We start from the raw sequence: 26,453 nt of genomic DNA on the forward strand, positions 1-26,453 counted from the left end.
TCTTGTGGCTCATTAGCTGTGTATTTTTAATCATAGACAGATTTTGTCAGGTGTTATATTGTATCGAATTTCAAGTTCTAAGCACAAGCTCTCTGTAAAGTCCTAACTTTCAGCTCAAGAGCTGACTGTAAGTTGAATTCCATTTTGCAGTAGAGCTATAATTATATTAATATGGAATATTTTAGGTTGATTATTCTCAAGGGAAAATATGAAGTAGCATTTCCTAGGTATATAGGATAACTAACATATTACTGTAGAGAGTTTGGTCTAGCAAACAAGGAGGGATAACATAAAAGTGGACACTGGGCACAGCAAACATGTCCTGGCACCATTTCTTTTTTGGGTATCCTCATGTTTCAAGTACTGAGATCTACATAAAGAGAGGTTACAAACCAGAGCAATTTCTTCTGCAAAGGTAAAATTAGAGTGAAAAATCCTCAAGGATATGTGCCAAAATACTGTTCAAGAAGAGCAATGGGCTATCTTCAGTCTTGAGACAAATCTCACAGAGGACCAAGTCATTCCTGCCCCAGGGTACACTGTATCCTCATAATCCTTTCCAGTCTCTTGGAAGTTAACAAAACAGGTTCTCAGTGGAGAACTGATTTTGTCTTTCTTCATTGTCATCAGGCCTAAATGAACTTAATGAAACTCCAACTTCTCAGATCATGCAGGAGTACACACATACAAATATACAAGGACAATTGCACAGACCATCCTATGCACACACATGAACATGAATATGTACAACATGCACGTGCACACATGTACACACATGTATGAAAGTATACATATCATGTATGTACAACCTCACAATTGTCTTCTGCCCAGTTTCTGTACAATTACAGTTATGTTATATATGTTTCACTGCTCTGTAGTCTTTTAATGTTATTTATAGACATGGAAATGCAAATTAAGGAAGATTTAAATCAATGATTAATACTCAGGGCTGTTGTGGTGTTGGCAGAAGACTGCTTTCTCAAAAATAACTGGACAGGAGAATCTGTAATTTGGATGATGCTTTTCTGTATTCCCCTACCCTTGTTTTGGAGAATGACTTTTGTGTAGTCTTTGAACAAGAAAGGTATCCTCAGAGACTATATCTTATATTTTTATATACTTTTATTCTATATTAGTGTAGACTGATAGTATTAGGGTTTCATGATATTTGCATACATGCATATTATGTACTTTGATCAAAATCACCCCTCTATTATACTTTCTTATCCCCTCTTCTTTTTTGTGCTGGTACAGGGACTTGAACTGAGGGCCTTTCAATCTCTCTTGGCTTTTTCACTTGTAGCTAGTGCTGTATCACTTGAGCCATGCCTCCAGTTCCAGCTTGTTCTTGGCTAATTGGAGATAAGATACTCACGAATTTGTCTGCTTGGGCTGGATCCTAACCTCTATCCTCAGATCTCAGCCTTCTAAATAGTTAGGGTATAAGTATGAGCCACCAATGCTTCCTTCCTCCTTTTTTTGTACTGATACTAAAAGTTGAACTTGGGTCTGTCCCTTAGCATTTTCTTCAAAGCTAGTGCTCTATCACTTGAGCCACAGCTCTACCTTTAGCTTTTTAGTGGTTATTTGCAGATAAAAGTCTCACAGACTTGCCTGCCCAAGCTGGCTTCAAACCAAGATCCTCCGATCTCAGCCTCCTAAGCACCTAGGACTACAGGTGTGAGCTGGCATTCAATTCACCAATATTTCTTTTTTTTTTTTTTGGTCTGGTTGTGGGGCTTGAACTCTGGGCCTGGGCACTGTCCCTCAGCTCTTCAGCTCAAGGCTAGCGCTCTACCACTTGAGCCACAGCGCCACTTCCGGCTTTTTTCTTTTTGCTTACGTGGTGCTGAGGAATCGAACCCAGGGCCTCATGCATGCAAGGCAAGCGCTCTACCACTGAGCCACTTCCCAGCCCCTCACCAATATTTCTTATACAGCAGTTGTACCACTTTATATTCATGAGCAATAAAGTTCCTGGTGTTCCATATCTTCAACCACATATGGTACTGTCAGTTATTTTTATGTTAGCAATTCAAATAGGTGTATCATGTTTTAATTTAATAATCACTAATGATTCACAATGTGAATATCTTTTCATGTCTTTATTGCCATTTACATATCACTATTGGTGGGGTTCAGGTCTTAAAGTCAAGTTGTTCATTTCCTTGTTGCTGAATTTTAACTTCTTTATACAGTTTAGGTAATACATGACTTTTACAAGTATCTTTTATAAGCATGTACCTTGTCCTTTCATTTTCTTGACTGTCTTTTATAGATCAGAAATTTTTCATTTTAATAAAGTCCAACATCAATTTTTCTTTCATCAAGCATACTCATGTGCTGCAACTAAAATGTTACTAATATGTCCAGTGTTCCAAATATTTTCTTCTCATATATATATACACACACACATATATGTGTATATATATATATACACACACACACATATATGTGTGTGTATACACACACACACACACACACACACACACACACACACACACACACACACACACACACACACACATGGTTTCCTTCTTGTTTATCTTACATCAACTGATATCCAAAACCAGAACAGCACCATAGGCATTCATTATACCTTGGGTCAGTACATGAGATTCTTATTTCCAATTACCACCAAAAGGCTGGAAGTGCAGTTGTGACTCATATGGTAGAGTGCTAGCCTTGATAAACTAAAGGGCAGTGTCCAAACCCTTAATTTAAGCTCTAGTTCTAGCAATAAATTAATTAATTAAAAAATAGAAAATAAAGGTCATTCAACAAAGAGAAACAACAGGCCAAAAGGATAGATTCTCTAGTAGCAGTGTAGATTACTGGGGAAAACCAGATCCTTATAATCTATCCTTACTTGCAAACAACCTTACCTGTCAGATGATGAACATGCTTATGTTTTGCTTTTCTAGAGGTCACTTTATTAGGTGGTGTTTCTGAGGTCAGAATTTGGAGTGTGTCTTTTTCTTGCCCACTTGGAACATTAGGGAAAAGTTTCTTCAGCACTTTTTCAACAAACACTATAAAGAATTAACAAGAGAAAGAAGGAATACCTTACTGCATTTATTTAAAACATATATGGCTTTCATTTAAAACCTGATAGCAACTGGCCCTCATAATGGTCATCATTCTACAAAGAAACTCTAGACAGACTCTCTGGGCACCACCCAAAAACTGCCCAGTAGACCTCCAGGAGCCTGTTCCTGATAACCTTTCTTATAGTCGTTACTCCACAGGAAACCCTCCAGGCCTAGCTCTTTCAAAGATGCATACACTTGGGTGCCTGCTGGCTTTCTCTGAACACTGCTTTATAGGTTAGGGAGGTGGCTAGGCCTGAGCTATAAAGTACATTCTAGGTTGCACCAGCACTGTACTGTCACCAAGGGTCTCTCCCTCGAATTTCTCCTACAGTGCAGTTCATAACCACTGCAGAGTAGAGATTAACCCTGGGTATGAGGTACTAGGGAGGGTGGACAGCCTATGTGCAGGCCACACAGTTACTAGTTCTATGTGTGTAAGAAACAAGCAGTCTTTCTTCTTTAAACTGAGCGAGCTGACAACTGCAATCAAGAAAATGATTTTGTGCAGTTTACATGGCTTTGGCATGTACACGAGACACTACAGTTTATTTTAGTTTACATTCTGCTTTTACTAGAGGATGAAAATTGTCTTAATAAGTAAATATTTCCATCCTCACTTAAATGTGGTTTATAAACAGGTATGATCTTAAAATAGCATACCAGAAAAGGAGAAGGAGAAAGGTTAATAAAAGGATGGGAATTTTTTAGCCTCATTAAATTAAAAAAGATAAATAGCTGCCAAGTTCTGCAGAGGAAATCTGAATGCCTAATACAGTAGTACCCTAGTACTTTCAGGAAGATAGTAGAAGATGTAGATTTAGTTCAAGCTCCACAACCAACAAAAAAAAAAGAAAAGAAAAGAAAAAAAGAAAAAAAAAAGAAAAGAGGACACCAGGAAATGGAAAGACCTTCCATGCTCTTGGATAGGCAGACTCAATATTGTGAAAATGGCCATACTGCCAAAAATAATATACAAATTTAATGTAATTCCCAATGATGTTCTTTACTGAAATAGGGAAAACAATCCAAAAATTTACCTAGAACAAAAGACCTAGAATAGCCAAAGCAATTATTGGCAAAAGAAACAACGCAGGAAGGATCACAATACCAGATTTCAAGCTCTACTATAGAGCCATAATAACAAAAACAGCTTGGTGCTGGCACAAAAACAGACCTGAAGACCAATGGAATAGATTAGAAGATCAAGAAATAAAATCATATACCTGAAGTCAGCTGACATTTGACAAAGGAGCCAAAGACATACAGTGGAAGAAACATAGCCTCTTCGACTACTGGTGCTGGGAAAACTGGGCGGCCACATGCAGAAAACTAAAAGTGGACCCTAGCCTGTCACCATGCACTAACATCAACTCTAAATGGATTAAGACCTCAACATCAAAGCAGAAACTCTGAAACTACTACAGGACAGAGTAGGAGAAACACTTGAACTTATAGGTACAGGCAGGAACTTCCTGAACAGAGTCCCAGGGTCACAACAAATTGAAGAGAGATTTGACAAATGGGACTACCTTAAAATAAAAAAGTTTCTGCACAGTTAAAGACATAGCTAGCGCTGGTGGCTCACGCCTGTAATCCTAGCTACTCAGGAGGCTGAGATCTGAGGATCACAGTTCAAAGCCAGCCCAGGCAAGAAAGCCTGTGAGACTCTTTTCTCTAATAAACCCCTAGAAAACCAGAAGTGGTGCTGTGGTTTAAGTGGTAGAGTGCCCACCTTAAGCTGAAGAGCTGAGGGACAGTGCCCAGGCTCAGAATTCAAGCCCCATGAAAAAAAAAAAGGACATAGCTACCAAACTACAAAGACAGCCAAGCAATTTGGAAAAGATATTTACCAGCAATATATTAGACAAAAGGCCATATACAGGGAACTCAAGAAACTAATCCCTCCCAAATCTAACCAATCAATCATTAAATGGGCAAGGGAACTAAAGAGAGACTTCTCAGAAGAAGAGATAAAAATGGCATGAGAAAATGTTCATCATCCCTGGTTGTAAAGAAAATGCAAATAAAAACAACCCTGAGATACCACCTTACCCCAGTCCAAATGGCCCACATCCTAAATTCAGCCAAGGACAAATGCTGGCGAGGATGTGGAGAAAGAACTCTATTGCACTAATACAACCACTTTGGAAAGCAGTCTGGAGGGTCCTCAGAAAGCTAAATTTATACCTCCCCTATGACCCAGCCATACCATTTCTAGGCATCTACCATGAGCAACAGGAACCAGGATACAAGGACACATGCTCCTCCATGTTCATTGCTGTACTGTTCACAATAGCCAAGATATAAAAACAATCCAAATACCCCACTACAGATAAATGGACCCAAAAACTGTGGTACCTACATACAATGGAATATTATGCAGCCATTAGAAAGGACAAAATAATGGCATTTGCAGAGAAATGAATGGAACTAGAACAAATCATGTTGAGCAAGGTAAGCCAAGATCAGTGAGACAAACGGCACATGGTCTCCCTGATACATGGATGTTAGGAGATATAACGACGCAAACAGGACTCAAGAAACAAAGGATCTCTAATTAATTTGTCATATCATTTCTAGATGACTCCATGTTCTTGACCTCTTAGATGGTATATACATGTGCACATCTGAGGGAAGCTAGGCGGAGGGCACAGAATGGGCACAGAATCAGAGGGAAAAAGGAAAAAAAAGACAGCAGAGAGGCCCATCAGCTGCATTGGACATTGATGAAAATGAAGCAACTCAAGGGCAGCAATGGGAGGGAATGATGAGAGGGAAAGAGGGAACAGCTCACACTAAGCCAAAGAAAGGTACATATCACTCAGCTTGGAAGAAATAGTTGCATGGTCAAAGCTGATAGAATTCACAAACTTTATAGACCATGATAACGACAATTTGCCTTGGGAAGGTTAAAATATGTTTGTGACTTTAAATAAGTATCGTTATCAAACAATTTTGGAAATTTATGTAATCACTCAATCTCAATAAAAATATTTTTTTAAAGTAACCTAAAAAAAGATGTAAAAATGCAATTTTAAAAAATGTTACTATTTGTACTTTACAAACATCCTTGGTGAGAAATTTTTTAAATTTTATTGTAAAAGTGATGTACGTAATTTTTCTCTTACTTTCCCTTTCTCAACTCCCCCCACACAAAAGTTGTAAATTTCCAACATATTGTCTTATGAGTATCTTTATTGCATTGGTTCACCCTTTGTCCTTTGTTGGTAAGAAACTGTTTTTTAATTTTCACATATTTTTTAAAAGTTACAAACACCTTTTAATCTTCACAATGATAGTCACCATTATCTTAATCTACATTGCTTATGAACTCTATGACCTTTAGCAATAAAACATTTTTTTATAAATCAGACAATATGTACATTTCTTTCCGTTTGCTTAGTATCAGCTGTTCCCTCTGTTGGTGAGGACAACTCTTCTTCCTCCTATTCCTCCTCAATTTAATCTACTCTTTTTAGCATATATGGCTATGGCATGTATGGTGATTTTGAAGGTGATTTTTCTTCCCTGATTTTCCCATGTGAGATTTTTCTGTAAGGAAGCTGCTCCTATTTGTTTATGAATCATTATTATTGCTTTATGAACTTTCGGATATTTCATTTATTCTGAGGGTTATACCCCTGTCCTACTTTCACAATATTTTGTTGCTCAAATTTCCCCAGTGCTAGCCAATTACATTCATCATGGACAGTGCTTTCCTTCCCTTCTGTAAGACATAAATGTATCTGGCCACACAGATGCCACAGCATCTAGTTCTCCAGCATCTAGTATCTAGCTATAAGACTGGAGGACACATTTATTCACTGTTAGTACTGCTATTCTTTCAACATAAATCTAATCTTGTCCATCCTTTGTTTAATAATCATGAGAAATGAGCCTTGGAAGTGGAGGAACATCTTGGCCATCCATAAATACAAATTAGAAATTTGAACACAGAGCCATCACAGATGGCTAAGTAAGTGCTTAAGAATGGCCCATCCACACCATGCCAAACCCTATCCAGACAGTAAGATAACAAGGCTGTTATGCAGAATAATGAACTGGTCATCGCAAGGATCATGCAATAACTTAAAAATAGTGCTTGGCCAGGTATTAGTGGGTTGTATTTGTAATCTTAGCTGTTAAAGAAGCTGAGATCTGAGAATCTCAATTCAAAGCCAGCTCAGGCAAGAAAGTCTGTGAGACTTTTTTTTTTTTTTTTTGGGTCCAGTCGTGGGGCCTGAACTCTGGGCCTGGGCACTGTCCTTCAGCTCTTCAGCTCAAGGCTAGCACTCTACCACTTGAGCCACAGCGCCATTTCCGGCTTTTTTCTTTTTGCTTATGTGGTGCTGAGGAATCGAACCCAGGGCCTTGAGCATGCAAGGCAAGCGCTCTACCACTGAGCCACCTTCCCAGCCCCTGTGAGACTTTTTTTAAAGAAAAAAATTCTTGTTTCCATTTCCTGGAGTTCATTTTGATAAATATCATTTTATATAATCAGAGGCACAGAGGCAATGAGCCTTTGTGTTTCTCCCCTAAGAGTATCCTCCTCTGGAGTTTCTAAAAGATGCTTATTTCCAATTATCACTAAACAGGCAAAAGTGGAGCTGTGGTTCAATAGAGCTCAGGAGCAGTGCCCAGGCCCTGAGTTCCAGCCCCTGGACTGGCATACAAATAAATAAATAAATAAATAAGTAAAAATAGGGCTAGGAAGGTGGCTCAGTGGTAAAGTGCTTGCCTTGCATGCATGAGGCCCTGGGTTCGATTCCTCAGCACCACATAAGCAGCTCAGCACCACATAAGCAGAAAAAACTGGCACTGTGGCTCAAGTGGTAGAGTGCTAGCCTTGAGCTGAAGAGCCGAGGGACAGCACACAGGCTCAGAGTTCTGGCCCCAGGATGGACAAAAAAAAAATAATAATAATTAAAAAAAATAATAGTGTTCAATGTCTTAGGTAAATGTAAATAAAATTTAAGCATGAAAGTTTTAATTCTGGCTGGGAAGGTGGCTCAGTGGTAGAGCGCTTGCCTTGCATGCATGAGGCCCTGGGTTTGATTCCTCAGCACCACATAAGCAGAAAAAAAAAGCCGGAAGTGGCTCTGTGGCACAAGTGGTAGAGCACTAGCCTTGAGCTGAAGAGCTGAGGGACAGAGCCCAGGCCCCACAACTGGACCCAAAAAAAAAAAAGTTTTAATTCTTTAAAGTTTAAACCACAAGTTTTTATATGGAAGACGAAAGTGGGAAAATGCCATGTAATTTCAGATGTGCACAATTTAACATTTAATGACATGTAAACAGAATAGATAAGAAAACCTTTCACTATTCAAACTACATTGGTTTAAGCGTCTTGTAAACCCAAGAGCCTGAGTTCCATCTTCTAACGGTGGTTTACACTCTCACAAGCACTTTGCTGGCATCTGATCACTTTCCTGTAGCAGAACAGGTTCCCTAAGTGGAATGCTCAAAAAGTTCAGCCCTACCCTTCCTACTGCTATATTAGTACATAAAAATAAACACTTAATCAACAGCTCCTCGTTGACAGGAGTCAAGGCATGACTTTGTTAATAAATATTGGCAGATGGTTTTATGTTATACTAACCATGGACATGCATTATTTATAATGTAAGCTATGAACAGGCACAAGTGCAGATGGTATCAAGGAAATGTCAAAATGGGTATCTCATTAGAAAGCAGGAGTTTTGTCTTTAAGAAGAATTTTCATAAATATTAATACAATTTAATCCCACTACTTGCAGATCTAAAATAAATTTGCTGACAAATATACATGTCTAAATATTTTCAGCTACTACAATATGAAGTATGAAGTACTTTCAGAAAAAATTAATTTTTAAATTACCTTTTAAAAAGCAAGCTTAAAAGTAAAACAATGATCAATATCAGTTCTATCAACTGATATTGCTGAGATATTATTTGATAAACGCCACTTCATTCTTGCACTTGAGATCACAACCGTAGTAAGATTTGGAGGAAAACTGTACCACTTGGACTAAACAAAATAAACATCTGATGCCCTGCCATCATCCATCTCTCCTTTCCTCTACAATAATTAAGAACCACAGCATGGTAAATAGTCACTATACTCATAAGGCAGATGTACATTTCCAAGGGTTAGGGACCACTGTAAACAGAAAGTCCTGGCATTTTCATAAGGGAGATTTTCATAACTTGTAATGGTTAAACACAACCTTTGCATATGTATAAGGGAGAATGCAACCATAGCACATCCATATAGGCACAAAAAGCCTGAAAAGGACTAATTACCTATCACTAACAGTGTTCATGCTGTCAACTTAAGAAACAATACCAAAACATTGTATAGTCACTTTAACCCTCACTGCTAACTTCGAAGCCCTGATTCGAGTGAAATAATTAATCTTATAAGCTACTTGATCATTTCCTACTACAGAAGGACTCTGTATTTGTGTGTGTGTATATATACTACTCCTAGGGTTTGAACTCAGGTTTGAACTCAGGCCTGAGCACTGTCCCTGAAGTTTTTTGATGAAGGCTAGCACTTTTTTTAAATTTTTAATTTTTAATTATTTTTTTGGTTGGTCACAGGGGCTGAACTCTGGGCCTGGGTGCTGTCCCTCAGCTCTTCAGGCTCAAGGCTAGCACTCTACCACTTAAGCCACAGTGCCACTTCTGGCTTCATGCATGCGAGGCAAGCACTCAATCACTGAGCCAACTTCCCAGCCCCTGAAGGCTAGCACTTTATCACTTGAACCACTGCTTAGTAGTTTACTAGAGAGAAGAGTCTCATAGACTTTCCTGCCTGGGCTGGCTCTGAACCAAGAACCTTAGATCTCAGAATCCTTAATGGCTAGGATTATAGGCATGAGCCACCATTGTCCAGCAGAATTATTTTTAATTTTATTTTTTTAGCAAACAAAATATACCTTCTAACTGGCCAGTTCACTTTATAATTAATTTTAAAAGAATGCAAATGAAGGCTGGCTTCCCCCCCCCCCCCTCCGCCCCAGGATACCAGGACACAGTATAGCAAGTGTAATTTTTTAAGCATCTGTGATTTGGCGGTTATTAAAATACTTTTTGACCTGGTATGTGTGCGCCCATACTAGAATTGTAGGAGTAAAAACAAATTGAAGGTTAAGTATCTTTTCTCTTTAATTTCTAATGTGCTAAAAACTCAAAACTACAAAAACAGAGCTGGTGATCTGATCCTGTCACAGTACCTAGCCTTTAAAGGACCAATAAAAACAGCACAGTGGTTATAGCAAAGATTCTGACAACTCCAGCAGAAACCTGAGGCTAGCCTGCCTTTTCATTTTTCTCATATCTCATCCGTGTACTCCTCTTCCAAAATGAGAACAAGTTTCAACTGGAATTCAATGTCTTACAAAAAGCAATCATGGGAAATAAAATGGGTATCTCAAGTCCATGAAAGAGAAGGGGCTGCAGGAAAACAAATACAGTCACTAAAGAGATGAAGCAAACAACATCTGGAAATGATGAAAAAAATCTGAAGAAAAAAACCAGTTAAAATTAGTTTTAATATCAATGAAATTCCATAGGGAATTAAGTTATTTTGATGTAATTTTCAGAAACCACTGCCATCAGCAAAAGCCAAATAAAAATATAATCTTTCAGCTGGACACTGGTGGCTTACTCCTGAAATCCAAGCTACTCAGAAGGCTGAGATATGAGGACTGCAAGTTTGAAGCCAGTCTGGGCAGGAAAGTCTGTGAGACTTACCTCCAATGAAATCATAGAAAAAACTGTAAGTGGTGCTATGGCTCAAGTGGTAGAGTGCTAGCCTTGAGCAAAAGGAGTTCAGAGTCAGTACCCAGGCCAAGTTCAAGCCTCAGGACTGGCAAAAAAAAAAACAACAGAAAACAGTACTATCTTTCAGTAAAGCATTCTGAGGAAATTGTTTTTATGTCATTTGTTTAGTTACATTTTATTAGCATACATTAATTGTACAAGGGGGTTTGTTGTGACATTTGCACACATTGTATACAATGTATCCTGAGCAATCTACTCCCTTCTCTCTGCCTAATTAACTCCCCCTTCTTAAAAGTTTCCAGAGATTTCAGTGATTTATTTTCAAATAAAGTGTGTTGACCAGCTGGGCGCTGGTGGTTCACGCCTGTAATCCTAGCTACTCAGGAGGCTGAGATCTGAGGATCGCGGTTCAAAGCCAGCCCGGGCAGGAGAGACTGAGACTCCTATCTCCAATAAACCACAGAAAACCGGGAGTGGCGCTGTAGCTCAACTGGTAGAGTGCTCGCCTTGAGCTGAAGAGCTGAGGGACAGCGCCCAGGCCCAGAGTTCAAGCCCCATGACCGACAAAAAAAAAAAAAAGTGTGTTGACCATATTCATCCTCATTTACCTTTTATTTCATTGTATCCCTATAATGCAGCAGGTTATTTAATCTTTGCTATAATCTAAGAATAAAGGAATAAACCGATATTAGTATTATCTGATTTTTCAAGAAACGATTAGTACAGTATGTTAATGAGTTTAATAACAATTAAAAATTTAAAAAATTAGTAAGATTTAAGCAAGAGTTGGCAAGCTTTCTGAAATATTAATTAAAGGAAAAATAGTTCACCAAATAAGATTCAAATAGAACATGATTAGAATCTTAAACCATATCTATGAGATATACTCATCTAAGAAGAAACTACATATTCATTTTTTCTATTAAACTTTTTTTTTGGGGGGGGGTCCGGTTGTGGGACCTGAACTCTGGGCACTGTCCCTCAGCTCTTCACCTCAAGGCTAGCGCTCTACCACTTGAGCCACAGCACCACTTCCGGCTTTTTTCTTTTGGCTTATGTGGTGCTGAGGAATCGAACCCAGGGCCTCAGGCATGCAAGGCAAGTGCTCTACCACTGAGCCACCTTCCCAGCCCCTCTACTAAACTTTTAGTACTTAAATATTTTAAGCATACTTTGTCATTTTACTCACAGCTTTTTTAGAGGTACTTACTATCTCTCTCTCTCTCTCTCTCTCTCTCTCACACACACACACACACACACACACTCTCTCCTCTCTGACTAACAAGGCTTTAGGAGCACTAGAACTAGTACCACATAAAGTGCCAACAATTCCATTCAGTGTGACGCTGGCCACAATTTACTCCCTCAGCTACACAGAAATAACAGAATACAAGGACATGGCATGCTAGAAGCTCAGCAAGAGCACTGGCAGTTAATTTCATCTGAAAGGAGTCCCAAAATAAAGGCTCGTGGCACCTGTGACTGTAGTTGTCGCAATCTACCTGCTACATATGTATCCTGGCCTATCCTCCAGACTCCCCAAAAGGCATACACACCTGGAAGGCCAAGCCTGGCTGTCCTGGAAGAAATGGTCACAGAAATGAGGTCTTACCAACAGGCAATTAAGCTACCATGTTACAGCTGTGTTCTCCAACTTGTTTATCATCTTGGCCAGCCCACCAGGTTGAGTCCCAAAAAAGAGAAGAGTGGTTCCAAGCACAGGCTTTGGACTCTCTATTAGAGAAGACAGCAAGCAGATGTGAAGAGTAGCTTCGAACATTCATGCACTGTTCCTTATGACACCAGGAGGCTAGAATCACTGTTCCCACCTGAAGTTGGATGGAAGGGATGGCTCAGTGATCCTATTAGGCATACAGCTACTTGCTGTACAGCTTACAGCACCAAGAATGGGTCTGTGTCCAATAATTAGTGAGTCTTGAGAGGCAGAAGTGGGGCAGGACCACTGGCATTCTTCCCACTGCAGAGCCCAGCTCAGGACAGCCTCACAGTCTGGCTCTGTGCTCTACACAGTAACACTACATCCAAGAGAAGTTTAAAAAGGTACATTTTCTACATTTCTTCATGACATACTCTGCTCCTTCTGGGAGTGCCTAAGCAGTGGGCTTGGAAACCATTTGGAAAGGAAGTGACAGGAGTGCTCAATGGAGCAGGCACTAGATATAAACAAGTCACTCATTTCCACAGTTAACTGAACAGCTACCCAGGCCAGCACCACAGAGGCATGGTTAAGAATACCACAGAAACAGGACTCCTTTCTCAAAAAATATATAGCCTCCAGGTGAGCTAAAGTCCCTAAAGTGTTTCCATCCCACTGTGGCAAATTGCTGCCATTCACAGCCCTGAGTTAGTATTTAGTTATATGTCAGACATGCACCAATCTCCCCAACTAGAACGGAAGCCACTTGAACTGCATTTGAGACCTGGCACCCTTCAATTCGCTTCAATCTGGAGGCAATTCATTGTCAGACTTTCATTGTGGCTCTTAGAGACCTAAAAGATTCTCAAACATGGTTCAGACATTTTTTCCTAGTATAAAATGGAACCCAAGTTTAAAAAAATGCTTTTTAGGTAGTATTACTGCTCAGAAGTAAAACATTCTTCTCCCTAACACTGGAGAGTTTTGCTACAAATTGTCACATAAATTGGTATGTTAGTAGGCAACTTTCAGAAGCAATCTACTTTCAGAGAAAAAAAAGTAAACAAAATTACCAAATCTTAGTCACTCCTTCATACTGTTCCCCTATTTCAAGCTTTCTCTGCAGATAGAAAGGATGGCTTGGTGTGATTCTCACTGGTCTCTTCTCTTACTGTGAGCTGCTCAAGGACACTGAGTCCCAGAGGTGGGAACAGATGATGTGGCCGATGTCTTATTTATAGAGAAGATGAACAAGGACATTTCTCAGCTCATAAGTGCTTCACATAAGAACTCTGAGTAAGGGCTGGGAAGGTGGCTCAGTGGTAGAGCGCTTGCCTTGCATGCTTAAGGCCCTGGGTTCGATTCCTCAGCACCACATAAGCAAAAAGAAAAAAGCCGGAAGTGGCGCTGTGGCTCAAGTGGTAGTGTGCTAGCCTTGAGCTGAAGAGCTGAGGGACAGCGCCCAGGCCCAGAATTCAGGCCCCACGACCGGACCCAAAAAAAAACAAAAAAAAACAAAACCTCTAAGTTCACTCAGTTAGCCAGTAAGGTTTTAGGGTGGTGGATATTATGTTTGGGGTTTTGTTGGTTATGGAGATTGGACCCAGGGCCTCAAACATGGAAGGAACATGAACATAGGAGGGAAAGCTGGAAGAGGAAGAGCAGATCGTAAATCAACCTTGAATAAAGGAGATGGGTTTCAGGTCAATTCTACAAACCATAACCAACAAAGAACCCACTCTTGTCTAGTAAGAGGTTATAAAGTTTGGGTATTAATTAAAAGATGCTAATATCCATTTTGAAGCCTAACATAGGTCTGTTCAGTTAATGTTAAGTCATTTCTAAGGTGAGATGATCTGGTGTGTCTTTTTGTTTTCCAGCCAAGAAGGTGCAAGTCAGAATTCCCTGGGACTTAAGAGGCCAGTTCTTAGGACAGACTTACAGAGGGCAGTTCTTAGGACAGACTTACAGAGGGCAGTTCTTAGGACAGACTTACAGAGGGCAGTTCTTAGGACAGACTTACAGAGGGCAGTTCTTAGGACAGACTTACAGAGGGCAGTTCTTAGGACAGACTTACAGAGGGCAGTTCTTAGGACAGACTTACAGAGGGCAGTTCTTAGGACAGACTTACAGAGGGCAGTTCTTAGGACAGACTTACAGAGGACAGTTCTTAGGAGAGACTTAGAGGACAGTTCTTCTCAACAGAAAAAACAGAATGGGGGACTACCGTAATTCTCCATTTTACCGGCTAACTAAAATTTGTTCTTTTGTTTCCTTTTTGTCGGTCCTGGGGCCTGAACTCTGGGCCTGGGCGCTGTCCCTCAGTTCTTCAGCTCAAGGCCAGCGCTCTCCCACTTGAGCCACAGGGCCACTTCTGGCTTTTTCTGCTTATGTGGTGCTCCCCGCGTCCCTCAGACTCCGGACCCCCGACCCCGGGCTCCCCGCGTCCCTCAGGAGCCGGACCCCCGACCCCCGGGCTCCCCGCGTCCCTCGGACGCCGGACCCCCGACCCCGGGCTCCCCGCGTCCCTCAGACTCCGGACCCCCGACCCCGGGCTCCCCGCGTCCCTCAGACTCCGGACCCCCGACCCCGGGCTCCCCGCGTCCCTCAGGAGCCGGACCCCCGACCCCGGGCTCCCCGCGTCCCTCAGACTCCGGACCCCCGACCCCGGGCTCCCCGCGTCCCTCAGGAGCCGGACCCCCGACCCCGGGCTCCCCGCGTCCCTCAGGAGCCGGACCCCCGACCCCCGGGCTCCCCGCGTCCCTCAGGAGCCGGACCCCCGACCCCCGGGCTCCCCGCGTCCCTCAGACTCCGGACCCCCGACCCCCGGGCTCCCCGCGTCCCTCGGACGCCGGACCCCCGACCCCCGGGCTCCCCGCGTCCCTCAGACTCCGGACCCCCGACCCCCGGGCTCCCCGCGTCCCTCAGACTCCGGACCCCCGACCCCCGGGCTCCCCGCGTCCCTCAGACTCCGGACCCCCGACCCCCGGGCTCCCCGCGTCCCTCAGACTCCGGACCCCCGACCCCGGGCTCCCCGCGTCCCTCAGACTCCGGACCCCCGACCCCCGGGCTCCCCGCGTCCCTCAGACTCCGGACCCCCGACCCCCGGGCTCCCCGCGTCCCTCAGACTCCGGACCCCCGACCCCGGGCTCCCCGCGTCCCTCAGGAGCCGGACCCCCGACCCCGGGCTCCCCGCGTCCCTCAGGAGCCGGACCCCCGACCCCCGGGCTCCCCGCGTCCCTCGGACGCCGGACCCCAGACCCCATGGCTCTCCTGTCGCTCTCGGCCCTCAGGGCCGCTCAACTTCCCTTCAAGCCTCAGGAATGCCTCGTGGCCCCTTACGTCCCGGTGGCGGGACCACTCGCACCCCGCGTCCCCTGCTCACCGTCCCTCCGTGTGGACATGCCGGCTTCGGCTGCGCTTCCGCGGCCCTGGGCGCCAGCTCACAGCGAAGGCGTTTCCTTGTTCCGCCTTCCGAGGCCCGCCCACAACGCAACAGTGTCCAATCCAAAATTGACCACCTAGGCCCGCCCACTACAGCAGCAGCGTCTAATCCAGTTCTGGCGCCCCAGCCGTGGGTGTCAATTATCGTCGCTCTAGCTGTGGATTGGCTGAAATCGAGTCTGGGCGGGTCCCAGCCTCTGTGACCTCGGTCTGGGTGAGCGACTGCGGATGGAGCCTGCGCGCAGTTGGAGGTGGAGGTGGGGTGGCAGGCGGCTCCGCAAAGGCTGGTTTGGGGGACCCGGTCGCGCGCCAGACCCGGGGCGGGACAAGACCCGGGGCAGCACTTTCTCTGAACACCGTGGAGCTCCGCGTGCAGGCGCGAGAATGCCCGTTTGCGGGAAGGAGAGGGCGAGAAGGCTTGAGGGGGGCTGGGGTTCGGTCGCCGCCCGGGCCCAGGCTCCGCTCTCCGCTCTAGCTGCCCCCTCGCCCGAGGGAGCCGGGGACCGCCGCGAGCGCCCCAGGACGCCCTCCGCCAGCGCCTCCACCTCTAGGGCGCCCTCGGGCCTCCTTTCTTCCCAGAGCAGACTGCGTCCTGGCCCCGAGACCTCGCTGACCCCGGTTCTTACACTCAGTTTTGCAAACCTCGAAGTGCGAAGTGCCTACTCGTTCAGCACTTTAAGGCCCGCTGGAGATGCCTGTGTGGTGCATTGTCCAGTGAGTGAGAAGCAAGACAAACAAAATTGCGAGGACGATATGGTGCACAAGCCAATACCATGGACAGCGCTTTGGAAGACACGTCAGGGAATCTGAGATGCTTTTGGTTAAGGAACTCAGTTTGATCCACCAGGTGTAAGCAGGTGAGGGAATGGAGTGCAAATGGCACAAGGAAGACAGATTGCAATGCAAGGAGAATGCCTGCCTCAGTTCATTTGGAGATCTGTGACCAGCCTAAGTGCAGTGACAAAGTCAGAGGCCTGGCTGCTGGGGAAGAACACAGAGAAAAGTTAACTTTCTAAGAAGAGATGGAAAAGCATTGGTCCATTTTGAGCAGAAAACTGAGATGCTCTGTTTGTACAATTTAAAGAAGTGGTTTTAGCCTCTGGGCTGAGACTAGATTTGAAGGGAAGTTTGAAGACCACTTTGAATCACAAAGAGAAATGTTGGGGTAATGTTGAAGGTTGTGAAAAGTGGTAGACTGTGAGTCTGTTTGAAACAATGCAAAATGTTTTTCTGTCTGATCAAATTTGATTATAACAAAAAAGAGGAAGTATAGAATGATTCCAAATTTTGTGTTTAGAAGTTGGAATGTTGGAGTTCTTAATTTAGGTGGAGATCCTTTGCTGGGTGGTGCTGTGCAGGTTTAGAAAAGAAGTTTGGATACTCACAGATGCATAAGTTTAGGAGACTGAAAGGAGTAGTGCAGGTCAAAAGAGGTCCAAAGGCCTAACCTTGAGGGCTCTAATGTTTGGAAAGTGGGTATATGAGGCCTCTTGCTGTGGACCATAGAGGAAATGGCTACAGAGAAAGGGGAAGAACAGAAAGCCATCACAAAACCAAGTCACAAAATGGACCATCCATCTCAAATTTCAGGGTAGATCAGGATGATGGCAAACCCTTACCCTGAATCTGCCAAGGGCAGTGACTTCGATTGCAGTTGTTTCCGCTGAATGGTAGATGGAAATTGTGATGCACAATTGCAGGAAATAAGGATACACTGAATGTAGACCAATAGGGTGAAAGCAGATAAATGAAGCAGTAGCTAGAGAATTTTTACATTTTTTTCTTTTTGGCAATTCTAGGGATTGAACTCAGGTACTAGTCAAGCACTGTTCTAAACTGAAACTTGCCCCAACCTGGGCTTTTTTAAAAACACACACACACAATTTGTGTGGCAATTTGGGGTGATCAAATTGATATTAAAAATGAGTAGTACAAGCTAGGTGCTGTGGCTTTTGCCTCAATGGAGGCTGAGATCAGAGGATCTTGATTCAAAGTCATCCTCAGCAGGAAAGTCCATGAGACTCATATTTATTAGTTACCTTAAAAAGGTTGGAAGTGGAGCTGTGGCTTAAGTGGTAGCATGCCAGCCTTGTGCAAAGAAAGCTCAGGGATAGCGTCCAGGCCCTGAGTTCAAACCCCGGGACTTGAGGAGAGAGAGAGAGAAAGAAAAAGAGAGAGAGAGAGAGACAGAGACAGAAAGAGAAAGAGAAGGGAGAGGTAAGGGGGAGGAGAGGAGGGTTTGTGTGTTGGGACAAGGCCTTTGATTTGGTTACTTCTTGAACTTGTCATTCTCATCAGCATTCAAGCCTACCTGACACTTGCACAGTTCTTCCTACTGACAACATATTTTTCTCTAGCCCTGCTTCTTCCTTATCTCCTACACAAAATTCTTGAGTTGACACATCGACATCTTCATTTGACTCTTCTTCCTTCACTATTCTATTTGCTGTCCTACAGTCTCCAAAGACCTCTGTGCCACTAATTCTAGCACACAGTCCTCAGTACTTATGTCTCCTAGAGACACAATCCACTCAGGAGGCCAGCTTTAGGAGATGTGATTACTTCCTCCATTCTCTTTTCCCATATGACATATCTAGAAAAAATTACATCTAGCATTACTTCAGGCATTTGAAAATTAATCTCTCTAGTCCTATTACTATTTTCTCACTCTTACCCCACCACCATAACAGATTTATTGCTACCACCACGTGTAACTCATTACAGTGCAGGAGTACCCAAGAAAAAATGTACAATCTTATGAATAAAGAGAAAACACTTCACAAAATCCAACACCTGTTCATAACTTTAAAAAAAGTAACCAACCACAAATAGAAGGTAACTTATTCAATTTGATAAAGAACATCTATGAAGACCTTATTGCTGATATCAACGTGATTTAAAAAAAAACCTAGAAGCATTCATAGTAAGATCACGAAGAAGACAATGTTTTCCCTTTCACTGCTGATTCTAAATGTCACACTAGAAAGCATAGCTAATGTAATACAGTAAGAAGAGGGAGAAATAGGGGCTGGGAAATTGACTCAGTGGGAGAGTGCTTGCCTTGCATGCATGAGGCCCTGGGTTCCATTCCTCAGCACCATATAAGCAGGAAAAAGCCAGAAGTGGCTCTGTGGCTCAAGTGGTAGGGCACTAGCCTGGAGCTGAATTGCTGAGGACAGTGCCCAGGACCAAAGTTGAAGCCCCATGACCTACAAAAAAAAAGAGGGAGAAATAAAATTGTCTGCAAATGACAATATAGAAAGATAATCTTATTACTGTGCTCAAAATTCTACATCGTTTGAAATTCTAAGTCCTTGAATGAACTATAAAAGCCCTCACAGCCAGATGCTGCTGGCTCACACTAAAATCCTAGTAACTCAGGAAGATTAGATGTGAGGATCATGGTTCAAAGCCAAACCATGCTGGAAAATTCATGAGACTCTTTTCTCCAGTGAAAACACACACCAAAAAAAGCAGCAGTAGAGCTGTGGCCTGGAACATAAAAGCTCATGGACAGTGCCCTGTCCCCAAGTTCAAATCCCAGGATGGGCACACACACACAAAACCCTATACACTGTCCATCCACATTAATGTTACACCCTCAATGATAGTTCTGTTATTCTATCTGGTCGTTTAGAAGAAAATCTCCAAGTCCTGTTCTCCAGAAACTCGAAACCTGCTCTTCCTCCTACCAGGAACCCTTTCCCCATTTCCCTCTTTTTCAACCTAAAATAGATTCTGGTAGATGTCAACCTGACTTCACTCTACTCATCTCAAAGTTTTAGAATGGCGTTCTTTGAAACTGTGGGAATTACTCAGCAGGGCTAAGTGGTGAGGAGGAGAAACTGTCCATCACTGGGAAACTGAAACGATCAAGCCTTTCCATCCTAGGCATATTCCACACTGTTCCCCAGAGAATCCCCAACAAGTCTACAGGAATGACTGATCTGCTAACACATCCTCTTATACTCTGTCCCAGTTCCAGAGATCAATCTCTCAAAGAAACCACCTGAATCTGAATCCCCTTCTCAGGACTTCCTTGGGGTAGAACCTAGAGGAAGACCTTGGGTTTGAATATGCAGTGTCCCCTATGAGCTCATATGTTAAAAAAAAAAGTAGCATTAATTTGGAAGGAATATTCTGGAAACTTATTAGGTAGAGTCTAACAGGAGGAATTAAGTCAATAGGGGGAAGTTGTTGTGTGCATTTTGTCCCAGGCCTTTTCTAATCTGTCTCTCGACTTATCTACCACAGGTAAAGATATTTCTGTCCTTGCCATGGTATTTTTTCCCAAGCGCATGTGTCAAGCAACCATAGACTGGATGAAACATCCAAAATAAATCCTTCACTCTTGACATTATTCTCTCAGGTATTTTGTCCCTGCAGTACAAAAATAACAAATACAGAAGTAGGATCATTGCTATAACTAACCCTGACCATGTAGTTATTAAACATTCAAAATGGCTGGTGGGAAGATAGTTGGGAAAGTAGGAGATAAAGTCTAGGGAAAGCCAAGAATGGCATAAACTGGTTAAGGAGTAGCTTTTTTTTTTTTTTTTTGTCAGTTGCCTGGGCGCTGTCCCTGCACTCTTCAGCTCAAGGTGAATGCTCTACCACTTGAGCCACAGCACCACTTCCAGTTTTCTAGTGGTTTATTGGAGATAAGTATCCCAGACTTTCCTGCCTGGGCTTTAGCCAAGATCCTCAGATCTCAGGCTCCTGAGTAGCTAGGATTACAGACATGAGCCACTGGCTCCCGACTAAGGAGTAGCTTCTGTGGGAGCTCGAAGACAGAAAGCTACGAGAAGTGCAGGCAGTCAATACTGGGCTCATACAATTTTAGGATGGAAATAAAAATACTATTGGGAATTAGACTAGAAGGCATTCATGTTACATTTCTGCAAAGAATGTGTCTATATTTTATCCATGTCCAGATGCTTTGAGTGAGGTGTGTGTGTGTGTATGTGTGTGTGTGTGTATGTATGCATGTGCACCTGCACTTGCCAGTAATGAGCTTGAACTCAGGGCCTGGGCACTATCCCTTAACTTTTTCAAAGCTGGTGTCCTACTACTTGAGCCACATATATGTTTGCAGCTTTTTGGTGGTCAATTGGAGATGAGTCTAATGGGCTGTTATGCCTGGGCTGGCATCAAACTATGATGTCAGATCTCAGCCTCTCAAGTTGTTAGGATACAGGCAGGTGTGAGCCATAGTCATGTGACTGAGTGAGGCTAAATTTAAAAATAATAGATTAAACCATGCATTGGTCCCTCACTCCTGTAATCCTAGCTGTTAGGGAGACTGAGATCTGAGCATCATGGTTCAAAGCCAGACATGGCAGGAAAGCCAGAAGTGAAGCTGTGGCTCAAAAGATAGAACACTATCCTTGAACAGCAGAAACTATAAGCTCAGAGATAGCATCCAGGCCCTAAATTCAAGCCCTAGAACTAGCATATAAACATACACACACACACACACACACACACACACACACACACACACACACACACACACACACACAAAAGTAATAGACTAATGAAATTGATAGAAGAAATTTCAAAACAGTATAGGATTCAGATTATGGCATGGTTATTGCTGGCTGCTTTTTACTAGGTTTACAGTGAGGGTCAGGAACAAGAAGCAGAACAGAAAGATTTGAAACAATATACAGAAAAGAAACCATTTGAAAGCTGCAGACTAGAAGAGTTTAAGAAGCTAAGCACACATTGCCTTGGGTAGGAAAGATGTCTTGAAGACAATTAAAAAATTGGTCCAAACCTCCTTTCTCAAGCTCCAGGTTACAAAATTCTAAAGTAATTTACAAGATTTTTCCTTGAGGAAAGAGCACCATACAGACACTGTGCTTGTGCAGTACCACAAAGGGAACTGTTTTCCTGAGTTCAGCCATTTCTGCAAGGAGGCTGCTGCAGGTATGGTCCAAGCGGTCGGTCCTACATTAAATGGCTGAACTAGTGACAGACCTTACAGGCTGGTTTTGCTTGTATGCAGAATGAAGAGTTTCTCTTCATGGAGGCCTCTGCTCAAATTTCAAAGGAAAGCCAGACAGTGTGTGGCATGGTCAAAATCTCTGCAGACATCCTCTTAGAGTATAATGCTTGAAACTGTAACAAAGAAACCTAGGCTTCAGTGGAGTGGAGACCCCATGATGGCAGATACATCAGGGATGTGAAATTCTGCTGAGGAAAGCCTTAGGCAATAATGGAGTGGATTGGTTTTATTTAGAAGTGTTGGAGATAAGATGGGAACCTAAAACGGAGGATTTTTAGGGCTTCCATCTTTCAGAAGGGAAAATGTTAGGTAACAGGTAAACATCAGGTGATCCAAGAAACTAAACAAATGCCTGGGCTGTGTCTAGTTGCATATTGCTCTTGAGGTCTAAAACAATCAGCTACACAAAGGGTTGTTGTTCTGACCAGATAGAAAACAGGTTGTGGGCTGCCAAGACTCAGTTCTCAGGCTCCAGATCAAACTTGTGTTGGAGTGAGCAACAGTTACCTGTAGGTTATTAACATGTCAGTTAAATCCAATTGAATTTACAGTTTTTCTCCACTTTGGAATTTTCTTAGGTGGTCATGGGAAACTGTGTTTGCAGAATAGTTCTTGAGATATGGTAATTCTTATATCACATTCATATCAATCCCTCCTTCCTTTCTGAGGGACCCTAAGCTTCAAGGAAAAGCTTATGTAGGTGTGGAAATTATTGGTGTTCTCTGCCTTTCTTCCTAAGATGATGAACTGCTTTCACCTCTAAGAGTGTCCTAATGAACTTTCTATTCTCAATTAACTATACTTTGTACTACTCTGCTTTGGGTCTTGCCTGATTTCTTCTCTCACCAGATGCAAGAATTGAAATAGCCACACTCAACTGCTGGTAACAGAGTCAGTCCAAGAGATTCTGTGAGTTGACACCAGGAGTATCATAGAGGTCAGGCTGCCAAAGCCTGTTAGAGTTCAAATGACCACATCATGTGTCGTGGACCTGGGTCTGCAGAAATGTTTCCCTGCTGGGTTTCAGTCTTCGTTGGTTCCATGGCTCCTTTCTATGTCCCTCTTTTGAAATGATGATGTTTGCTTCAGGCCCATTGTATTTTGAAAGTAGGCAATTTTCTTTTTGATTTTACAAGGGCTCACAGTTAAGACTTTGCCTAAGTTGCAGAGGAGACTTTGAATTTGGACTTTTGAATAGTGTTGAATAAGACTTTGGGGACTCTTGGAGATGGACTAAATGACTCTTGCATTATGAGACAGGTTTGAATCTTTGGGGCCCAGGGGTGGAATGTTACGGCATAATATATAATGTCCAGAGGAGTGTGTGTTAAATGATTGATTCTCACCTAGGGACTGAGATTTTGTGGTATCTTATCCATGACCCCTTACTATCTGGTTCTCTTTGCCTCTTGCCTGTCATGAGATGAAAACACTTCTTTGTCACATGCTCTTGCCACCATGATGTTCTATCCAAGCACGTATCTAAGCAACTATGGATGTAATCATCTGAAACTATGAGCCAAAATAAACCTTTCCTCATTTAAGTTGTTCTGTTGCATATTTTGTCACTGTAACCCAAAATTATTTGATACAAAGACAAGGTAGTAATGTCTTCAGAATTCTGCCCTGATATCACAATGTTATTTGCCTTTTATTTGCCCATATCTTCCTTCAGAGAAACAACTGTAATTCCTGATCACATACTGCTGCTTCAGCTTTTAACATTACTCCCTCTATAGACTAAAAGTTTCATGTGAACAATGGTCTCTTTTTCTGTCTTGCTCACATATTCATAGCACATTATAAACATTTAGTACATTTGCATTCCTTTTTGTTGTTTTGCATGATAGAATAAAAAATGAAGACAAACATGGGTAAGAGATTAAAGGGAAAGGGGCTGAAGGTGGCTCAGTGGTAGAGTGCTTGCCTTGCATGCATGCGGCCCTGGGTTCAATTCCTCAGCACCACATAAGCAGAAAAAGCTGGAAGTGGTGCTGTGGCTCAAGTGGTAGAGTCTAGGCCTTTCCACACCGGCTTCGGTAGTTGGGAGCCTAAGCACCAGCCACCGCGAATGTTTTCAACTTAAAGCTCTTGGAACCTCGGAAAGCTTGGTTTATCTCAGTCCCAGCGTTTAGAGAAACACTTCGGTGAAGGAGTTCCATTGTGGTGACAACTCGTCTTTACCAGCGGCCCGATTTCCTCAGCCCCAGCCCCCACTCACTTTGGTCCTTAGACTTGGGTCACCTTTGAAGGTCTCACTTTTCGGCCACAGTTTGGAGTCGCGGGAGAGTCCGGGCTGGCGCTGGACTGAGCTGGGGCTGAGCCACGTCCCCGGGCAGCGGGCCTGCGGGCCATGGGAGGGTCGCGGAGGGCCGGGTCGCGGAGGGGAGGGTCGTGGAGAGCTGGGTCACGGAGGGGAGGGTCACCGAGGGGAGGGTCGAGGAGGGGAGGGTGGGGAGGGTCCTGGAGAGCCCTTGGGCCAGGGCTTGTTCACGGAGGGGAGGGCCGCGTCACGGAGGGGAGGGTCAGGGTCACGGAAGGGAGGGTCACGGAGGGGAGGGGTCGCGGAGGGGAGGGTCGTGGAGAGCTGGGTCGCGGAGGGGAGGGTCGCGGAGGGCCGGGTCGCGGAGGGCCTGTGGCGGCTCCTCTGCCCCTGCCGCTCTCTCCGAAGGGCACCTCAACGTGCAAATGGCCTCAGAGCAAACGGTGTTGAATTTGCGGACTCCACTTCTCCGCACGGGTGCGGGCCCGGCCGGCGTGCGGCCGAGGGGGTGGCTCGTCGGGTCCCGCGCCGCCCGCTCCCCTGCGCGCCGCGCCGGGCGTGGGAGGCCCGCGCAGGAACCCGCCGGCATGGCCGTCCTGTCCCGCGGACGCCGGCGCCAACTTCCCCGCGCGCCGGGCGGAGCGGCGCTGGCCCCCGGGCGACCCGGCCCGCCGCGCAACAGTTGGGCGGCGGGCGGAGCGCGCTCCCGGCCGGCGCGCCGGCGGCGGGGCCCGGGCGCTCGGCAGCCCTCGCGCGGCGGCCCGGGCGCTCTCCTGGGCGCGCGGGCGCCCGGCCCTTCCCCAGATGGAGCCGCGCGCCGGCCGCCCCCCAGCGCGCGGAGCCTCCCCCGGGCGCCGAGTGCGCAGGCGCTGGCCGTGAAGCCGACCGTGCGCGGGGCTGGAGCGCGGTCGGAGCGCGCGGCGGCGGAGAGGCGGCGGCGGACTGACAGACCGCGGCGGACGGACGCACGGACGGAGCCACGGAGCCTCGAGCCGGAGGGCCGGCTGCGGGGCCGCGCGCGCCGTGGCCTAGCGGGCGGTCGCCTCGCCATGTCACCCCGCACCCGCTGAACTAGGAGCGCCCGAGGATGTCGGCTCTGAGGAAGGTGCGAGCGGCCGGGGCGCGGGGGCCGGGGCGCGGGGCCGGGCGCCGTCGGGGCGGGCGGAGGGCGGCGCGGCGTGGCCAGCCGGGGAGGGGCTCCGCGAGGGCGGCGGGGTGGGGCGCGGGGGCCCGGGGCGGCCCGCCCGGGACCCGGTCGGCGCCGGCTCTGCGGTCTCCGCTGGGCTGCCTGGTGCCCGTGGTCAGGGGCGCGGACCCTGGCCTGGAGCGTGGCGCCGGCGCCGCGGAGGAGTGAAATAACCCGCTCCGCGCTGCGGGCCGGGGGCCGTGACCTGTGCCCCCTCCGCAGCCCGCGACGGGTGCGCGGGCCGACCGCGCCGGAGCGACCGTGAGGGAGCCCGCGCGAGGCGCGGGGCGCGGGGCGCGCGGCGGGCGGGCGCGGGTGCGGGGCTCGCGGGCCGGGCGGGGCGCGGGTGCGGGGTGGCCGCCGCGGCCGCGCGGAGCCGCCGGGAGGGGGCGGCCGCCGCCCCGCGCTCCGGGGGCGCGGGGAGCGCGGGGCGCGCGGGGCTTTTTTAGGGTGGTTGCTAAGCGAGGCGCTACCCAGGCAGGGTTTTGTAACCAAGCCTCCCCCGGCGGCGGCGGCGGCGGCGGCGGCGGCGCCTTCCCCAGCGATGGGGGTAGTGAGGGTGGGATCATTACCGCCCTGCGCGGCGACGAGCGGCGCCGCCCTCCCGGGCCCGGCCCGGGCAGGTGGGGCCGGCGGCGCGGGGGCGCCTCTCCCGCCCTGCCGCCCGCCCCGCGCGCCCCGCGCGGCCATCTGCTGGGGGCGGCTCGGAGAGGCGGGCGGCGGGCGGCGGGCGTGCGCTCCGCGGGCCCCAGGGCCGGCAGGTGCAGGTTCTGCCGGGTGCTGACGACGCCCCGCGGGGGCCCCGCCGCTCCGACCTGGAGGCTAGCCGCACTTCTGGCGAGCGTCACGGGAGCGGCAGTTCTGGCCCGGAGACTCTCTGGGCGGCCTCCCGTGTGGGGCGCTCCGGAGCGGGGCTTTCCCGGGTCCTGGGAGGGGCGGGAGGGCGCCCCTGGCGCGGCCGCGTGCGGACGGGACTCATGGCCCCAGTAGTTTACAGAAACTCGTATTTGCGGCTGATGCGGTCCACCTGTCAT

At 46.0% G+C, this 26,453-nt stretch overlaps 1 protein-coding gene across 2 annotated transcripts in view; it reads right to left on the minus strand.

The window, feature by feature from the left end:
• Window positions 1-15,976, minus strand: part of Erich1 (glutamate rich 1) — a 60,719-nt gene extending 44,743 nt beyond the window's left edge. For both annotated transcript variants that reach the window (XM_042689875.1, XM_042689874.1), the window contains exons 1-2: window positions 15,902-15,976; window positions 2,886-3,032 (exon numbers count right to left, since the gene is read on the minus strand). In XM_042689875.1, the coding sequence (XP_042545809.1) occupies window positions 2,886-3,032; window positions 15,902-15,920 (166 nt within the window). In that variant the 5' untranslated portion in view covers window positions 15,921-15,976. The remainder of the gene's footprint in view (window positions 1-2,885; window positions 3,033-15,901) is intronic.
• Window positions 15,977-26,453: the final 10,477 nt, after the last annotated feature.

The sequence above is a fragment of the Dipodomys spectabilis genome, unplaced genomic scaffold (genome assembly GCF_019054845.1).
Source record: "Dipodomys spectabilis isolate Male_0828 unplaced genomic scaffold, ASM1905484v1 ptg000128l, whole genome shotgun sequence".
Lineage (NCBI taxonomy): Eukaryota > Metazoa > Chordata > Mammalia > Rodentia > Heteromyidae > Dipodomys > Dipodomys spectabilis.